The sequence below is a fragment of the Zosterops lateralis genome (genome assembly GCF_965231275.1).
Source record: "Zosterops lateralis genome assembly, chromosome: 26".
Taxonomy (NCBI): Eukaryota; Metazoa; Chordata; class Aves; order Passeriformes; family Zosteropidae; genus Zosterops; species Zosterops lateralis.
This window is the reverse complement of record NC_139786.1, coordinates 6450214-6468956: the sequence shown is the minus strand read 5'-3', so window position 1 is coordinate 6468956 and position 18743 is coordinate 6450214. Positions and strand designations below refer to the sequence as shown.

Genomic DNA, 18743 nt, shown 5'->3' with positions numbered 1-18743 from the left:
GCTGGAACACGGCCCCATCCCAGCAGGAAAAGCACAGGGACAGGGACAGGGACACCAGCCTGGCCCAGGCAGCCCCTCCCTCACCCCCAGCAATCAAGGTGACAACTCAGCTTTTAATTTAATTTTTTAATTTTTAACTTTTAATTTAATGGTTTTCACCAGCCCGTGCTGTAAGGAAGGAGGGAGACCACAAAACCCCCCCTTGAGAGGGGGGAAGGGCCGGCGAGCACACGTGGCAATAGTGCAAGGGAGCCGTGTGTGACACCAGGACACAGCCACCTCCCCAGAAATACACCCCTGGGAGGCCTCTGTGGAGCCAGCACAGCCCATGCCAGGCCCTCCACACCAGCCTGGACAAAGGCAATAAATAAGGATGTGGTGCCTCACCAAAGGCACCGGGTTTTTTTGTTTGGTTGGTTGGTTGGTTTTTGTTTGTTTTTTGTTTGGCTTTTTTTTTTTTTTTTTTTTTTTTTTTTCCACATTACAATGAGAGATGTTGGCATCACAGCATTTCCCAGCCCACGGGGCTTTTTTCTTTTTTTTGGCCACATCCAGTTTTCTCAGCACTCAAGGAGAAGAAGGAGGGGGGGGGGCAGAGCCGTGGCCTGGGTGCCCCCCCCGCACCCCCCAAACCACACGGGCAGCACCTTTGAGGCCTGGCCAGCATCCTGCTACATCTGCAGCTTATTTGAGGTATATCACCCATCCTCTCCTTACCTTGTGCAGCCAAAAAACACAGTGCAAAAAACATCCCCCCAAAAAGTTCCCTCCCAACCCTTTGCTTTCACCCCCGTGATGAGATGAGCCTGTTTGAGATGAGAGGACGGCAGACGGGACCCCCCAGCCCCTCCTCAGGGGTCGTTTTGGGGGTTTTGGTCCATTAAATGTCCCGGCCTTGGGGGCATTCTCCACCCGAGGCTGCCAAATAAATCCGTGGGATGTGGATCAGCAGCACCGGCAGTCCCGGGGGAGGGAGGAAAGGAAAGGAAAAGGAAAGGAAAAGGAAAGGAAAAGGAAAGGAAAAGGAAAGGAAAAGGCTCAGCCCCCTCCCCAAAACGCACCAAACCCCCGTTGGGCTCAGCTCAACTTCCCCCCGACGGTCAGGGCTCTCCGGTAGAGCTCGGAGCCGCTGTCACAGCCCGCCAGGGACGCGCTGCTCTCGGCCAAGGGGCTGCGGCAGTGGGTGACAGTCCAGCGGCGCAGCCGCCGCCCTTCCTCCCGCTCTTCCTCCTCCAGGCGCAGAAGGCTCTCGGCGGACACGCAGCCCCGCACGGCCCCGGCGCCGGGGGGAGCGCGGGAGGGCAGGTCCAGCTGGTCGAAGGACTCTGTGGACAGGATGCTGTCCTCGCTGACGGCGCTGGCCGGGCGGACGCGGGGGCCTTGGGGCAGGGACACTTCGCCGAAAGCTCCGAAATCGCTCCCGGGGGAGTTCCCCGGCTCGGCGCTGCCCGAGGAGAATTTGCCGTTGTGTTTGAGGATTCCTTTCCTGCGCGCCGGGAGCCCCTGGGCGGGCGGGGAGGGCGGCTCGGCAAACACAGCCCCGTCCAGGTCCAGGCTCCCCGCGTCCAGCACATCCCCGGACTCGGAGCACTCCAGGGATGAGTAATAGCCCGACTCCCTGGCCGAGGGTTTCTTCAGGATTCCCTTCTTGGGCACGGCCGCGGGCGCTGCTCCCGCTGTTCCCGAGGGCAGGATCCGGGAGAGCCCCGCGGGAATCCCCTCCTCATCCTCCCCCGGTGCTGGGGGCGGCCCGGGGCCGGGCACCTTCTGCTCGCAGGAGTTCCTCTTCTTCAGGATGCCTTTAGGCCGCTTGAGGATGGACTTGGAGGGGTTCTCGGGGCCCGCGGGCACCTCCTGCAGCCCGTGCGAGACATCGTTCTCCTTCTTGGATTTCTTGAGGGAGCGCTGGCGCTCCAGGGCCACGCCGGGGATGTGCTGCTTGAGGAAGCAGCGCACCTTGGAGCCGTTCTCCAGCAGGGGCCGCGAGGAGCGCCGCAGCCACTCGGCCACCGTGGCCAGCGGGGATTCGCCCTCCCGCGGCAGCTCCTGCTCGCCCAGGGGCATTTTGTAGCCCCAGTTGACCCACCAGTGCGTGGCGATGTCCTCGATGGTGGCCCGGCGCTCGGGGTTCACCATCAGCATCCAGCGGATCAGCCCGCAGGCGTCTGGGGGAGGGAAGGGACAGGGTCAGGCACAGGGGAGGGGACACAGGGGACACGCAGGGGGACGGGGGTGGCCCTACCTGAGAGCTTGGTGGGCGCCCGGTAGTCGCCGCTGGTGATCTGCTTGACCAGGGTCTTGTAGTCGTGGCCGTCGAAGGGCATCGTGCCGTGGACCAGGATGTAGAGGAGGACACCCAGGGACCAGCTGTCCACCTGGGAAAGGGACAGAGGAGCCTGGAGGGGACAGCAGGACCGGGCTGGTCCCCACCCCACCCAGCATGGCGCAGCCACGGGGAAGGGACAGAGCGTGGGGCAGGACCCCAGCACACCCAGCAACCCCACAGTGCCCAGGCTTAGGGGGTCCTGTTATCCCGAAATAGGCTGGGAAAACCTCCAGGACATTCCCACACCCCACAGGGAAGCACAACCCACCTCGGGGCCCCTGTAGGGCCGCCCATTGATGATCTCGGGGGAGGCGTACAGGGGGCTGCCGCAGTAGGTCTGCAGGAGCTTGTCCTGCTGGAAAACATTGGACAGCCCGAAATCTGCAATCTGGGAGATGAGGAACACAGCTGTCATCCACCAAAGTCCTCCTTTCCCAAAGTTCCTCTCTCTCAAAGTTTCCCCTTCCCAAAGTTTTCCTTTCCTAAAGTTCCCCTTTCCCAAAGTTCCCCTTCCCCAAAGTTTCCCCTTTCCAAAGCTCCTTTTCACAAAGTTCTCCTTTCCCAACATTTCCTTTTCTCAAAGTTCTCCTTTCCCAAAGTTCCTCTTTCCCAATATTACCCTTTCCCGACTTTCCCAAGGCTGAAATTTCCCCTGGAGCTCTCCAGGGATGATCCTGCTCCCAACCAGGTTCTGGATCCTCTCAGGGGGCACCCCCAGCCCAGTTTTCTAGCCCTGAGGTGGCTCCTGTTGCTCTCTCCCTTCCCCAAAATCCTCCTCCCAGGCACCAGCCTGCCCTGTGGGCCCAGCAGCACGAAGGAGTGGAAATGAGAGGCTGGAAGCACTTCCAGGCTTTCCTCCAGCTCATTCCCAGCCACCCCAGGCTGCAGCAGGTCCCTATCAGCTGCACCCTGCACAGGTACTCATTATCCTCATTACAGCTGTCACCTCACAGCCAGCGGGACGTGCCTCCAGCTCCCAACTGCAAAATGATCCTCGCTGGAGATAAACCCCGTTATCAGTGACCCCGTTATCCCAGGCCAGGGGAGGAAATCCTTGTGAGGAACTCCCAGGAGCCCATCCAGCCCCTCTCCCATGGGAAATTACCCTTCCTCCCTGGCAGAAATCCCCACTAGGGGCCCATGGGGCAGCTGGGGTTTCCTGGCTGGCACACAGAGAAACCAGGAAAAGAGAAAAACCAGAAACTCTCCTCATCCAGCCAGCTTTTGCTCTGAGCCCTCAGACTTTGCCCTCTTATCAGCAGGCCCATATCAGTTATGGCTTCACCAGATCTGCTTGGCTGCCAGGCTCTGCCAGGCAGAGCTTTTCCCGGGAAAACAGAATTCCAGGTGGTGCCAGAGCACTGGAAACACATGCCCTGAGGGCACTGGGGTGCTGTGGTCACCTGTTGCCCTGATTTTTCAGCCTTCTGATGGTTTACATTTCTACTGGAGCTTCCTCAGGCATTGAAAAATAAACAAAGAGTGATGTTTGGTAAATCCTACATTCCTTTCCTGGGGGAAGGACAAACTGATGGACTTCTGGTTTGGCCAGTGAGGTCGGAGGGGCGTTAACCTCATTTCCCAATTGCTGGTGAAAGTGCAAACCCTATTTAAACCCTGAACCCAAAATAATCTGCCTTCTTTCTCTTTTCACAACCTAACGGGTGAGTGTGGTTCTGGTGACAGTCACCCCCGTGTCCCCCCAGACTGGGCAGCTCCTCCCAGGCCATGCCAGCCCCTCTCACCTTGATGTTCCCATTGGAATCCAGCAGGATGTTCTCCAGCTTCAGGTCCCGGTGCACGATCCCATTCTGCGGGGAAGAACCGGGGTTAAAATTCCCGGAGGGTGTTTGAGGGAGGGAAAGTCCGCGGCAGGGCGGGAGGTCACTGGCGGTCACAGCACACAAGCAGCGCGGGTGTGGCCCCGGGGAGGGGTGGCCCAGCCCGGGTGGCACTAGCTGGGCAGTAGGAGCAGGGAGAGGCCCGCAGCTGGTGTCACCCTGGGCTCTTCTGCTGTCCCCGTGGTGCCAGCCCTGCGAGGGCACAGCTCCTGCTCGGCTGAGAGAGCCCCTGATCCCCTTTGGGGTCAGGAGGGGCCCCGGCACCCCCTGTTCTCACCGAGGGATGAGGCCTTGGAGTGTCCTGCAGGGACACCCTGGGGCTGGAGGGTCCTGTCAGGGGATCACCCACAGCCCCGGGGAGGGTCCTGCCAGGGTTAGGGTTATGGTTAGAGTTGGGTCCTGCCAGGGTACAATCCACAGCCCTGGAGAGGGTCCTGCCAGGGTTAGGGTTATGGTTATGGTCAGGGTTAAGGCCCTGCCGGGACACAATCCACAGCCCTAAGGAATGTCCTGCCAGGGGATCACCCACAGCCCTAAGGAGGGTCCTGCCAGGGTTAGGGTTAGGGTCCTGCCAGGGCATCATCCCACAGCCCTGGAGGGGGTCCTGCCAGGCCTTCATCCCATGACCCTAAGGAGGTCCTGCCAGGGCACAATCCACAACCCTAAGGAGGGTCCTGTCAGGGTACAATCCACAGCCCCAGGGAAGGTCCTGCAGCTGCACATTCCCGTGGGGAACAGGCCAGGTGAGCCAGGGCTTGGCTCCCAGCCTCGCGGGCAGCCCTGGGCATCTCCGTCTGGAGGGATGGGAGGGGAGGTGCCACCTGCCAGGCCGGGTTAGTCACCCCCACACTGGGAAGGTGCCACCTGCCAGGCCGGGTTAGTCACTCCCACGCCGCAGCAGCTCCTGCCAGGACCTCCCAAAAGCTGCCGGGGCACTGCCACACCCTCAAGGCTGGGGGCAGGACCAACCCTGCTGCTGGGAAAGGTGGAGAGCCACGGGCTCCTCTTGCCTCCCCACGGCTCCTCACCCGCCCTGCTGCAGGGTAGAGCACCAGGAGCCCATCCAGGTGTTCTATTGCCATGAAATCATCATAAGGAGCACTGAGGAGCTCACTCAGCCTCTCTCCCATGGGGAAATCATTGTGAGGAGCTCCCAGGAGCCCATCCAGCTCCTCTCCCGCTGGGAAATCATCAGGAGGAGCACGAGGAGCCCACTCAGGTATTCTACCACTGGGAAATCATCATGAGGAGCACCAGGAGCCCATCCAGCCTCTCTCCCACTGGGAAATCATCAGGAGGGGTACTCAGAAGCCTATCCAACCATAAAATCATCATGAGGAGCAGTCAGGAGCCCATCCAGCTGCTTTCCCACCAAGAAATCATCAGGAGGAGGCTCAGGAGCCCATCCAGCCCCTCTCCCATGGGGAAATCATCAGAAGGAGCTCCCAAGAGCCCATCCACCCTCTCTCCTAAGGGAAAATCATTGGGAGGAGCTCCCAGGAGCCCATCCAGCCTCTCTCCCATCAGGAGAGCTCAGGAGCACATCCAGCCTCTCTCCCACTGGGAAATCATGAGGAGGAGCATGAAGAGCCCACCCAGGTGTTCTACCACTGGGAAATCATCAGGAGGAGGCTCACGAGCCCATCCAGCCCCTCTCCCGCCAGGAAATCCCCAGGAATCCCGCGGGAATCTCGGGGTCAGCCCACCTTGTGGCAGTAGTAGACGGCAGACACGACCTGGCGGAAGAAGTGCCGCGCCTCCTGCTCGGAGAGGCGCTGCCGCTCGCTGATGTAATCGTACAGGTCCCCCCTGCTGGCGTACTCCATCACAATGACGATCTTGCTGCTGTTCTCAAACACTGCGGGGCATAGGAAAGGGTTAAAAGGGCTCCTCGGAGCTGTGGCGATTCTCGTTAAGATGCTCCTGGTAATGAGCTGGTGGAGCTTTGATTGACCCTAACGCTGCCCACCCCAGTCCCTGCCCTCAGTCTTAGGGTTAAACAGGGACCTGAAGGGCAGGGGGGTCAGCAGAGCTGTCACCCATTGTCACCTCAGTGCCAGCAGGGCTGCTGGCCCAGCAGCTCTGTCACCACAGAGGCTGTGCCACCACCAGAGTTCTGCCACCACCAAAATTCTGTGACCACTGAGGCTCTGTGACCACTGAGGCTCTGCCACCACCAGAGTTCTGCCACTATCAAGCCTTTGCCACCACGGTGGCTCTGTCACCACCAACTCTGCCACCACCGGTGCCCTGCCACCACAGTGACTTTGCCACCACAGAGACTCTGTCACCACCGAGGTGCCCCAGGCGTGCAGCCCTGTCCCCGCCGCGGGGAAGGTGACAGAGAAGGAAAGGGACAGGGTCCCTGCTTGAGGGGAAGGTGCCAGCGCTGGCACAGCCCAGTGACCTTCCTGCCGGTTCCCATCGCTCCCAAACAAGGCCCTGGCTGGAGCCCGGGGCCGGAGCGGTTTCTTCCTGTCTGCAGAGGCACCTCGGTGTGTTTTGTTTTGAATCCCAGCCGCCGGTGTGAGTCAGCGCTCGCAAACACCGCGGAGGAGCCGCCAGCCCGCTCGCCTTTGTTTGGAGGACAAAAGGGCTCCGGTTCCCGCACCAGCGCCGGGAGCGGGGGCAGAGCCGGCCCCAGGAAGGGCACGGCGGGTTCCAGCCCGAGGACTCGGTGTGGGCTAAGCCTGGCCCGGCTGCGGCTTTGGGCCGAGTCTGGTTCTGGTTGGAACCTGGAGGAATTTCTCTCGGGTTATCCCAACCCCCGCCGGTAGCAAAGCCCAGCCCTGGCCATAAAGCCGAGCCCGGCAGCGCCGGGAACGCTCCCAGCTCGCTGTGGTTTGCTTTTCCAGAGCCCCGGGGGAGGGAATGAGGAGCTCCAGGGCTGAGATTAAATCCTGCCTCGGGCTCGGAACACATCCCAGGAGATTCCAAATTATTTGGAATAGCACAGGAACACTCAGCCGCTGCTCCCTGGCACAGCCCAGCCTCCCTCCACAGCCCCCCTGAGGCTTCCAAAATCCACATTTGGAGCCGGATTCCCCATCTGGGAGGGACAAGAAGGGCTATTTCTGGAGCAGGTATTTCCCCTCGCCGAGGAAAAAACATCCCGGGGACATCTGTATTCCCTGTGAGCGACCAGGAACCGGAGCCAGGTCCTGGAAGGGAGGAGAGGGATGGGATAAACCCACCCAAACCCATCCCAAGAGCCCCTCCCCGGTCCCCAGCCTATTCCCGAGGCTATGATCAGGGAAAGGGGAAGGGAAAGGGAAAGGGAAAGGGAAAGGGGAAGGGAAAGGAAAGGAAAGGAAAGGAAAGGAAAGGAAAGGAAAGGAAAGGAAAGGAAAGGAAAGGAAAGGAAAGGGGAAAGGAAAGGGGAAGGGAAAGGGAAGGAAGCCTCACCTTCGTGCACGGCGATGATGTGGGGGTGGTTGAGGGAGGACATGATCTCAATCTCCCTCCGGATGTGGACCAGGTCCTGCTCATCCTTGATCTTGTCCTTCCGGATGGATTTGATGGCCACCTGTGGATGAGCACAGAGGGGGCTCTGAGTTCCCAAAGGAAGGAATTCCTCCCTCCCTTATTCTGGGCTCCCAAACAAGATCCCCCTGAGCCGTACCCATGAGCAGAGCAGTGCAGCTCCATGGAAACAGCTCCCAGAAAAGCCAATTTTATCCATTTGGGTTTAATCTCCTCAAGTCCTGCTGCTGCACACGAGGGAGAAGCTCACACCTGTGACAGTTCCTCTTTTTTGGGGCTCCCTGAGCTTTCTCCCACATAGCACAGCCCCACTTCTAATTTTCTGGGGCTCTGCCAGCCTCATCCTGCAGGTAGCACAACCCTGCTCCTGATTTTTGGTGACCTGAGCCTCCTCTGAGGTAGCATAGCCCTGATTTTTAGGGCTCCCCAAAGCTCCCCCATCAGGATACACATCAGGATTTTGGGGGGTCCAAGCCTCATCCTGAAGTCTTACAGCCCCACTCCTCATTTTTGGGGCTCTGCCAGCCTCATCCTGCAGGTAGCACAACCCTGCTCCTGATTTTTTGAGGCTCCTCGAGCCTCGTCCTGCAGGTAACACAACCCCACTCCTCATTTTTGGGGCTCCCTGAGCCTCATCCTGCAGGTAGCACAACCCCACTCCTCATTTTTGGGGCTCTCTGATCCTCCTCCATCAGGTAGCACAGCCCTGATTTTTGGGGCTCTCCAACACTCCCCCATCAGCACAGCCCCACTCCTCAAGTTTGGGGCTCCTCGAGCCTTGTCCTGCAGGTAGCACAACCCTGCTCATGATTTTTGGGGGTCCAAGCCTCATTCTGAAGGTCTTGCAGCCCCACTTCTCATTTTCGGGGCTCTGCCAGCCTCATCCTGCAGGTAACACAACCCTGCGCCTCAGTTTCGGGGGACAAAACCTCCTCCCAGGTCACACAGCCCTGATTTTTGGGGCTCCTCGAGTCTTGTCCTGCAGGTTGCACAGCCCCACTCGTGATTTTAGGGGCTCCCCGAGACTCCTCTCAGGTCACACCTCCCCAGTCCCAATTTTTGGGCTTTTCCGGGCCGGTGTCCCGGGGCTGGAGCGGGGCCAGCCGCAGGAATGTCCCTGACACACTCATGACTCAGGAGATAACAACCAGCACCACCAAAACAACAACAGCAGCCAACTCCCGGGTCAGGAAAACGGGAAAAAAACCCAGCCCAAAATAAACCCCACACCTCGGGTTTTGTTTGCCTCTCAAACCACTTTTATTTTCCAGGAGTAAGAGAAAGTTTGGGTGAAGCAGAGCTGGACTTTTCCAGGCTTTTCCTTTTCGCGTTTTCAAGTTTTCCTCCTCCTCGGCCGGGAGGAGATTGAAAAGGGAGGAGAAAAGAGGAGTGAGAATAGACGCCTTCTAATCCCCCTTTTGAAAAGGGGCTGCGGGCGCACAAAGCGCTCCCAGGGCTGAATTTACAACTGAACCCGGCAGAACCTTTCATTTTATTTTATTTTTCTTTATTTTCCCCTCCCAGACAAGAATGCGGAACCGTTTTAATCCCGTCCAGGGACCCTCGCTCCAGTCTCCCGGCAACGGGGAGAGGGGTCAGGGACCCCCGGCGGCCCCGGCTCAGGCACGGGAGGAGTGGGAGGGATGGAAGGGATGCTCAGGATGCTCAGCCCCGTGTCCCGGGGATTTAGGGGCGTTGGAAGAAGCCTGACTGCTCAAAGCCCAGCCCAGCAGGTAGGAAAGATTAGCTAAACCAGGCCTGGGACACCCATGGGAGGCAGCAGGAGCTGAACCAGAGAGAGAAACCTCTGACAGGGGGCTCAGGTGGGACCTGAAGTGCTTTTTTAGCCCTAAATCCCATTTTTGCAGCCCCAAATCCCATTTTTTGTGGTCCTGAATCCCATTTTTGTGGCACTGAACAAACACAGTGCCAGCAAAGTTTAGCTAAGCCAGGCCTGGGACACCCATGGGAGGCAGCAGGAGCTGAACCAGAGAGAGAAACCTCTGACAGGGGGCTCAGGTGGGCACCTGAAGTCACTTTTTGGCCCCAGATCCAAATTTTGTGGTTCTAAATGTGATTTTGCTGCCCTAAATCCCATTTTTGCTGCCTCAATCCCATTTTTGCTGCCCCAAATCCCACTTTTGTGCCCCCAGTCCCATTTTTGTGCCCCCCAATCCCATTTTTTTCCACCCCAAACCACCTCAGGCAGCACCAGGCAGGGCAGGAATCGCTCCTGGAGGATCCAACATATGTGGGAGCAAACGGACTCTGGCCAGGAGAAGTTCAATAACCTCAGCCCAAGTTTCTGGATAAAGCAATACCGAAAGTGTTTCAGCGTTTCTGGGAAGCCCAAGCCAGGTTTTTTTCATTCTCCTGACCTTTGTTTGGCAGGTTAAATTTTAACAATTTTTTTTTTCTCTGCTGCCACAGTTACCTGACCCTTGCAGAGCCTTCCAGGCTCCCAAATTCCTGTTTCCTCCTGCAGAGCCTGAGCCCAGCAGCCTCAGCATCTTCAAAGCTAAAAATTTGGAGCATTTTTGAGCTTTTCCTTGCTGCCCCAGAGGCTCAAAGCCCCAAAACTCTGAGCCAGGGCTCAGGGCTAAAGCCACAATCTGTAAAAAGATGAAGCAGCTGCAGGAGATGCCCCTGGAGCCTCCCTGTGATCCCAAAATTTGTGACCTCCAGGGAGGTTGGAATCATCTCATCCTCACCCAGGGGTGCCAAGGTGCAGCTTTGTCCCCAAATTTTTCCTGACTCAGCATCTTAGGCCAAAAATTTGGAGCATTTTTAGCATTTCCTTGCTGCCCCAGAGGATCAAAGCCCCAAAATTCCGAGCCAGGGCTCAGGGCTAAAGCCACAATCTGTAAAAAGATGAAGCAGCTGCAGGAGATGCCCCTGGAGCCTCCCTGAGATCCCAAAATTCCTGACCTCCAGGGAGGTTGGAATCATCTCATCCTCACCCAGGGGTGCCAAGGTGCAGCTTTATCCCCAAATTTTCCCTGCCCAGAGGGATGGGAGCAGAGGGAGATGGAGAAAAGCCACCCTGGGGTTGGGAACAGCAGCCCTGGGGACAGGTAGTGCCACAGCCCCTCCAGGGAAACAGCCAAAAAATCCCACTGCAGCCTCCTCTGGGAGCTCAGGAGTGATTTCCAAGTAAAAAAAAAAAGTCCTTGAATAATAATTTTTTGGGAGTAGAACAGATATTTTCAGCTGCTGAAAGATGCACAAAGCTCCAACCTCTGGGCAGAGCCTCAGAAGTTGTTCCAGGCTGTCAGGGCAGCGTTTGGTGCTCTGTGAAAAAGAAATTATTTAAATCGTTGGTTTTTTTTTTTTTTTTTTTTTTTTTTTTTTTTTTTTTTTTTTTTTTTTTTTTTTTTTTTTCCATGATGGAACAGAGCAGAGGATCAAAAGAGGCTCTGGAATGTTCCAGGTGTTGCCTCCTCCTGATGCCACCCCCTGAATTGAGGTTTGTGACACCAGCAGAGCCCCCAGGGGGGTCCCCAGGGTGGGTTGGGTTTGGTTTGGCTGCAGGACAGGGATGGGGAGCCGGGCTGGGGAAAAAACAGCTCCAGGCTGGGAGGGAAAGAAAGAGCCCAGAGGATGCACTGGAAACAGGTGGGGGGAAAAAATAAAGGGGAGGGGGAAAAAGGGAAGGAAAAAAATAAAGGAAGGGAAAAAACAAAGGAAGGAGGGGAATAGGAAAAGGGAAATAAAGGGAAAGGGAGAGGGAAATAAAGGGAAAGGGAGAGGGGAAAAAAAGGGAAAGGGGAGGGGAAAGGGAAAGGAAGGGAAAAAAAGGGAAAGGGGGGGGAAGGGAAAGGGAGGGGGGGAAAAAAGGAAAAGGAAAAAAAAAAAAAAGGGAAAGGGGGGAGGGGGAAGGGAAATGGGAGGGGGAAAAAGAGGGGAAAAAAAAAAAGGAAGGGAAACAATCAGCAACTCCCTCCCCACCTGACATTGCAGAGACTTTTTGTAAGGATCGGGAAAGGCACTCAGCAAGAGCATCACCCCAGGTAAAGAATTTCTAACGAGAAAAAAAAAAAAAAAAAAAAAAAAAAAAAAAAAAAAAAAAAAAAAAAAAAGGATTTTCCCCAGATAAATAATTCATGGAAATTCCAAAACATCCTCCAGCTGCAGGAGCCTGGAATTTCCTGTCACCTTCCCACCAAATCAGCCCCGCTCTGAGCGCGCAGGTATTTTTTAAAATTCAGGGGGGGAGAGGAACGAGAAAATCCGGGCGGCAAACCGAGGTGGTTCCACAATTGTCAGAGGAAATTCTCGATTCGCCGGAGGCCAGATCTCTGCGGGTGGAGCAGCTCCGGCTTTTCAGCCCCGGCCGGTGCCATGGGATCCCCGCGAGGGCTCCCCGAGCCTTTGGGGAGTGAAATAAAAACCACTTTAGGGAAGGAGCGAACAAGAGCCGAGCTCGGGGATAAAGCCTCCGGGATTAAACGGGCCCGGAAATGCTCCGAGCAAGAATTTGTGGGAAGAGGAGGAAGATTTGTGGGGTTTTGAGGGAGATTTGTGGGGTTTTGAGGCTCCTATTCCTTGAACAGGCCGGGGAGGCTTTGGAATTTCGGCGGCGTTCATTGAGGGGCTCGGCGGCTCCGGGGGTTGGATTTGCATGAAAATAAAGCGATGCCGGAGCCCGTCCCGAGGGGTTTCCACAGGCGATTTTGGGGTAGAAAATTGGAGATTTCCGAGCCGCAGGTGCGGGCGGGGAAATGCGGGTTTCTCTCGCCGGTGCCGAGGGGAGGGACCGCGGCAGCCGCATTTCCAGGCCCTGGTTATGCAGCAATCCCGCGCCTCGGATGGGCCGGTGGAAAACGGCAGAGCTGCCTTCGGATTTGATTTCAATCAGGATTTCACGAGGGAACCTCGCGGATTCGCGGCTCTTTTCCCCCCCGTGGGATGTGGCCGATCCCATCTCACGCCCCGGCAGGGCCAGTCCTGCCCCTCACAGCTCACCCACGGCCTCCCTGGGGGTTTTTTGTGTCCCTGCCACCCCTCGGGGCCGGGAATTTCATGTCCGAGGTTGAATCCTTGCAGATTCCCACAGGACGGAGCAGCACCCGGCATTCCCGAGGGATTCAATCCCTTTTTTCAAGCCGAGCTGGGCTGAGCCAAAGCCGCTTTCCCCAGCGGGCCGGGCCGGGGTGAGTCAGGATTTTGGAGAGCTCTGGGTGCCCCACGCCGTGTGAAAACCAACCCAGCCCTCAGCCGGGGTGAGAGGAAGGGAAAAACCCTTCAGACTCGAGCGCGGTGTTTGCTTTGGCGGCCGCGTCCCCGCCCGCTCCTTCCCCCAGGAAACGCCACCGCGGTCAAGTGGGCGAGAGGAGCTGCGGCCCCTCGGGAGGGGAGCCCTGAGAGCCCCGAGACCCCCTCGGCCCCGCTGAGCCCCCTCTGCAGCGCGGGGCCCGGCCGGGGCTGCACTGGCCGGTACCGGCGGCGGAGAACCGGGGGATGAGATGCTCGGAGCGGGGGATGTTCCGGGGCTCCGGGAGGATGCACCGGGCGCGGGTTGGAGGCACCGGGAGCAGCTCAGGGGGCGGCGAAACACAGCGAGGATGGAGCGAGGACACGGAGGGACGCAGTGAACGAGAGACATAGACCGGGGACACAGAGGGACACGGAGGGACACACCGGACCGGGGGGATGTACCGGGGACACGGAGGGACACACCGGACCGGGGGGATGTACCGGGGACACGGAGGGACACACCGGACCGGGGGATGTACCGGGGACACGGAGGGACACACCGGACCGGGGGGATGTACCGGGGACACGGAGGGACACACCGGACCGGGGGGATGTACCGGGGACACGGAGGGACACACCGGACCGGGGAGACGCACCGGGGACGCTGAGGAGACACCGGAGACACCGAGCAGGCACCGGGAACGGCGGATGCCTCTCCAGGGAGATCCTTACCAGCTTCCCGGAGCGCTCCCGGGCTTTCTTCACCTTCCCGTAGGTGCCTTTGCCCAGCGTTTCCAGGAACTCGTAGCGGTGCTTGAGGTTGTGCTTGTGGTGGTGCCGTTTCACCGCCTGCTTCTTCATCAGCGGCCGCGGCGATTTGATCAGCCCCTCGGCCAGCGAGGCGGCCAGAGCAGAACCGGGGCCGGGGCCGGTTCCGGGCCCTGCCGCCCGCTCCATCCCGATCGCGATCCCGATCCCGATCCCGATCCCGATCCCGATCCCGATCCCGATCCCGGCTCCGGCTCCGCCGCCGCCCGACCCGTCCCGGCCCGGCCCGGCCCGGCCGATAAATGCGGCGGCTTCGGCGGCCGCGCCCCCCCGCGCCCATTGGCGGCTGCCGGGGCCGCCCCGCCCGGGGCTGGACCCGGAATGGGGGACGGGAATGGGGAACCGGGGGGGACCGGGGATGGGGGACCGGGGATGGGGATGGGAGGACGGGAATGGGGAACCGCGGGTGGGGGGATGGGGGGACGGGGATGGGGGAATCAGGACCGGGAATGGGCGAACTGGGGATGGGGGACCAGGACCAGGGATGGGATGGGGGTACCAGGACCGGGGATGGGGACCAGGGATGGGGGATGGGGACCGGGTTTGGGGGACCGGGACTGGGCATGGGGGGCAGGTACCAGGGATGGGGGACCGGGACTGGGCATGGGGGGCAGGTACCAGGGATGAGGGATCAGGACTGGGGATAGGGACTGGGGATGGGGGACTCCGGGCTCAGGCCTGGGACCGGGGACAGGGACTGGGACCGGGGATGGGAATGGGGGATTGAGACCGGGGATGGGGATGGGGGGACCGGGGATGGAGGAGCCAGGCCCCGGGGAGACCCTACGGGCAGCCCTGGGAGTGGGGAACCCACGGGGAGGGTTTGGGGGGAGACCTGGGGAGCAGCGGGCTGGGGGCACCCAAAAATTTGGAGTAAGGGAGGGGATGTGGAGAGCAGGGGCAGAGGGAATTTGGGACAAGGAAGAGGGGCAGGCGACAAAGAGGGATACGAGGGTGTTTGCAGGCTGGAGGGAGATGGGGATTTTCCAGGGGGTGGTGCAGGGAGAGGCTTTCACCCAAAGATTGGGAAGAGGAGCAGGCTCAGAGCTCTGGCAGGGCCAGAGAGGCTTTGGGGAAGAGCCTGGAGTGCCAGGATGGGGGGGAATGATCCACAGTGACTGAGGGCAGGGTTAGACATTGGGATTTGGGGATGAAATTCCTCTTGTGACGGTGCTGAGGCCCCGGCACGGGGTGCCCAGAGCAGCTGGCAGTGCCCAAGGCCAGGCTGGACAGGGCTTGGAACACCCTGGGACAGTGGAAGGTGTCCCTGCCCATGGCAGGGGTGGCTCTGGGTGATGTTTAAGGTTCTTTATGACCCAAACCATCCCATAGTCCCATAACGTGGAGCGAATTCCTTAATGTCCCACACCAGGGGCAGAGGGATATGCACAGCCAGACGTGATTTGCTGCAAGGAGTCACAATTCCCCCAAACCCAGGGGAAAAACCCGTCATTTAGGGTAAAATCAGGCAGAGGAGAGACCTGGGTGAGTTCAGCCTTGTCCCCACTCTCCTCAGGGCCACCCTTTACCCTCCTGGACACACAGCCCGGGAGGGAGGGATGGTTATCTGGAGCCCAGAGAGGGGAAACGGCTGCTGAGGCTCCTCGGGGCCATTCCCGGCTCTCTCAGCACCACCTTCTCCCCGTGTGGTCTCCCCGCGGTAAATTTCCCTTTGCAGCTATTAAAAGAATGCAATTATTTCCCAGAAGAGCCAAAACAAAAGGGGTTTGCCCGGCCCTGGCTCTGTGTGTGTGTGTGAGGACACCGCGGATCGATGGCAGAGGAGATAACTGCGGGATTACTCACCCAGACCTGGATTTTCCCAGCCCCCGGCGGGCTCTGGCAGAGCAGGGGGGTCCCAAACCCCTCCCAGGGAGGATTTAACCCAGCGGAGGTGATACAGAGGTGACACAGGACGGAGCTCTGGGCTCCTCTGGGCTGTGTCTCGGTGTCAGGAGAGAGCCGGGTGGGTAGCACTGTCCCCTGGCTGGTTTTGTCACCGCCGTGGGGTTGGAGAGTGACCTTTAGAGCAGATGTCCCTCAGGGGAGGTGAAGCCTCGAGTGACAGACACAGCCTGGCACCAAACTGCTCCCCACGGCTGTCACCTGTCCCAAGATTGTCCCACAAATATTAAATATAATTTTGATACAATTGAGACACTCTCCGTGGCTGTGACCAGTACCTTTGCTGTTCCACATGCATTAAATGTCATTTTAATACAACTGGGCCACTCTCTTTGGCTGTCACCTGTCCCAGTGTGGTCCCACACACATTAAATATAATTTTGATACAATTGGGCTGCTCTCTGTGGTTGTCATCCATCCCAGCACAGTCCCAACACACAGTAAATGTCACTTTGATACAATTGAGCCACTCTCCATGGGTGTCACCTGTTCCATCCTGGTCCCACACACATTAAATATAATTTTTAGAGAACTGGGCCACTCTCTTTGGCTATAGCTGCTACCTGCACTGTCCCACACATGATACAATTGGGCCACTCTCCATGGTGTTACCTGTCCCAGCACAGTCCCAGCACGCATTAAATGTAATTTTGATACAATTGGGCCACTCTCTGTGGCTGTCCCCTGTCCCACACCCATTAAATATAATTTTGATATAGTTGTGCCACTCCCTGTGGCTGTCACCCATCCCAGCATGATCCCAACATACCTTAAATGCCATTTTTGGTACAACTGGGCCACTCTCCATGGCTGTAACCTGTCCCAGCACGGTCCCAACACACCTTAAATATAATTTTTAAACAACTGGGCCACTCTCCGTGGTGTCACAGAGACCATCCTGGTCCCAGACGCATTAAATATAATTTTGATACAACTGGGCCAGTCTCCATGGCTGTGACCTGTCCCAGCATGGTCCCACGCACATTAAATATAATATTTAGAGGACTGTGCCACTCTCTTTGGCTATGGCCGCTACCTGCACTGTCCCACACATATTAAATATAATTTTGATACAATTGGGTCACTCTCTGTGGCTGTCACCCATCCCAGCACGGTTCCAACACACATTAAATATAATTTTTAAACAACTGGGCCACTCTCCATGGCTGTCACCAGTCCCATCCTGATCTCACATGCATTAAATATAATTTTGATACAATTGGGCCACTCTCTTTGGTTATGGCTGCTACCTGCACTGTCCCACACACATTAAATGTCATTTTGATACAGTCGGGCCACTTTCCATGGCTGCCACCTGTCCCAGTGCAGTCCCACACACAATAAATATAATTTTAATACAATTAAAACACACAGGTCTCTTCCCCTGCCGCTGTCACGGATTTTTACGGGCAGTGCCCACATTCCTCACCGGGATCAGCAGCTCCAGGCTGCTCCTTCCCTCCTCCAGCCTCTCCCTGAGCTGAACAGAGCAGGGACAAATCTCTCTGCTCCGTTTTAAAACCAGCCCGGGCCACCCCAGGACCACCCCGGGCCGCAGCAAAGGCGATAACGAATCGCGATAACGGATCGTGATGGGGACCGGCGATAACGAGCGGCGCTAATGAACCGCCCTAATGAATTATTTACTGAGCAGCAGCGAGGAGCCGTTTTCCCGGGCCTGGGGAAGATAAACAGGGCGGAGAAGGAGCTGAGCCCAGCCCGAGCTGCCGCAATTCCAGAGGCAAAGCAAACAGGATCCTGCCCGGACACGGCCCGGCGGGGAAGGCTCCAACCTCTCCGGCTGCGGTGAGCGAGGGGATTGCACCGCCCTGGCGGGGGAATGTCGCTGTCGTTGTCGCTGTCGCTGTCATTGTCTCTTGCAGCAATGCGCCCCACACGCATCCCAGGGATGAGGATGGCAATGAGTTCTCAGCTCTCCCAGGGCGGAATTCCCGGCCGAAGATGGGACAGCTCTCACACAACCCCACGCTGGGCTCCTTTTGGGAATTGTCACCCCACAAAGGGCAGAGCTGACCCCAAAAAGCAGCGCTGACCCCAAAAGGCCCAGCAGGTGTTTCCGTATAGGGAAAGTTCAAGGCTCACCCCTTAAGGTGAAGAACCCAGATCCCCCCGTGCCCTCCTGGCGAGGATTGGCTCAGGGCTAAGGAATAAACATCTATTGGATTTTGTCACCGTTCTTCAAGCCCTGAGTCCCTCTCTATCAGTTCTCGGCCAGGTTATCCCTCCTAAAACATTCAGTGTTTAAGAAAAAGCACAGAAGGAGGTAAAGACTTTTCCGAGATGTCTCATCGAGGTGCCTGAGGTTTCTCTTTTTATTTGTTTTCTGCAACGTTTTGTTACTTTTTTTTTCTTTCTTTTATTATAGCTTTTGATTTACAAAACATCTTCGAGGAGCGGCCTCGCTAATTATTATATCCATTTTTCTGCCAGGCTGGGCCCTCAGAGTGTGGGGCAAACCCATGGTCGCTGTTATTGTCGCCATCTCCCGGAGCTGTCCCAGCCGTGGGACCTTTCCCGGCTCATCCCAAAAACTCTGGAGCACAGGCCGAGCTCCAGGCAGGTGTTTGATGTCCCTGTGGATTCCTCGGGATGCTTTTCTCGAGGTTTCCCCCGCCATGGAAGCCGCTTTTCTTTCTGTCTCCACCGGATAAATCCCTCTAGGCTGTTCTGTGGAGGGAGGGAGGCCGAGGGATGTTTATTCCGAGGGCTCAGGAAGCCTTTCCCATTTTGATGGAAATGCCAAGGGACGCGGAGCGAGGCCCGCTGGAATCCGCTGATAAGGATCCTCCCGTTGTGGCAGCACCCACAGATTTCTCCGCTGGGAAAATCCGCCGAAATTCCCCTGCCCCCGCCAGCTGGAAATCCCAAACTGGGCTTGTCCCGCGGCCCCAATGCGTGTCCACTAAACCCAGCCCGAAATACAGCCAGGAATTTGGCTCCACGTCAGGGAAACCTGCCCCGAGCTCGGCTCGGTGCTCGGTCACAGCCGGAGCTCTGTCTGCTTTGCAGGCCCCGAAATGTGCATTAATTAATTTATTACATTAAAAAAAAATCCTACAGCGCTGAAAACATCCAAGTCCTGGCCAAAACCTTTGGCTCTGCCTCGGGATTCGGTGGCCACGGGCTCTGTGGATTGGGAAAGG

General features: G+C 57.7%; 1 protein-coding gene across 1 annotated transcript; it reads right to left on the bottom strand.

The window, feature by feature from the left end:
• Positions 1-425: 425 nt before the first annotated feature.
• Positions 426-13840, bottom strand: NUAK2 (NUAK family kinase 2). Its single transcript, XM_083878474.1, has 7 exons — positions 13579-13840; positions 7573-7693; positions 5874-6025; positions 4072-4137; positions 2595-2714; positions 2243-2375; positions 426-2165 (listed from the first exon to the last, which is right to left on the bottom strand). Exons 1-7 carry the CDS (start codon positions 13801-13803, stop codon positions 1078-1080), a joined length of 1905 nt encoding a protein of 634 aa, XP_083734600.1. The 5' UTR covers positions 13804-13840; the 3' UTR covers positions 426-1077.
• Positions 13841-18743: the final 4903 nt, after the last annotated feature.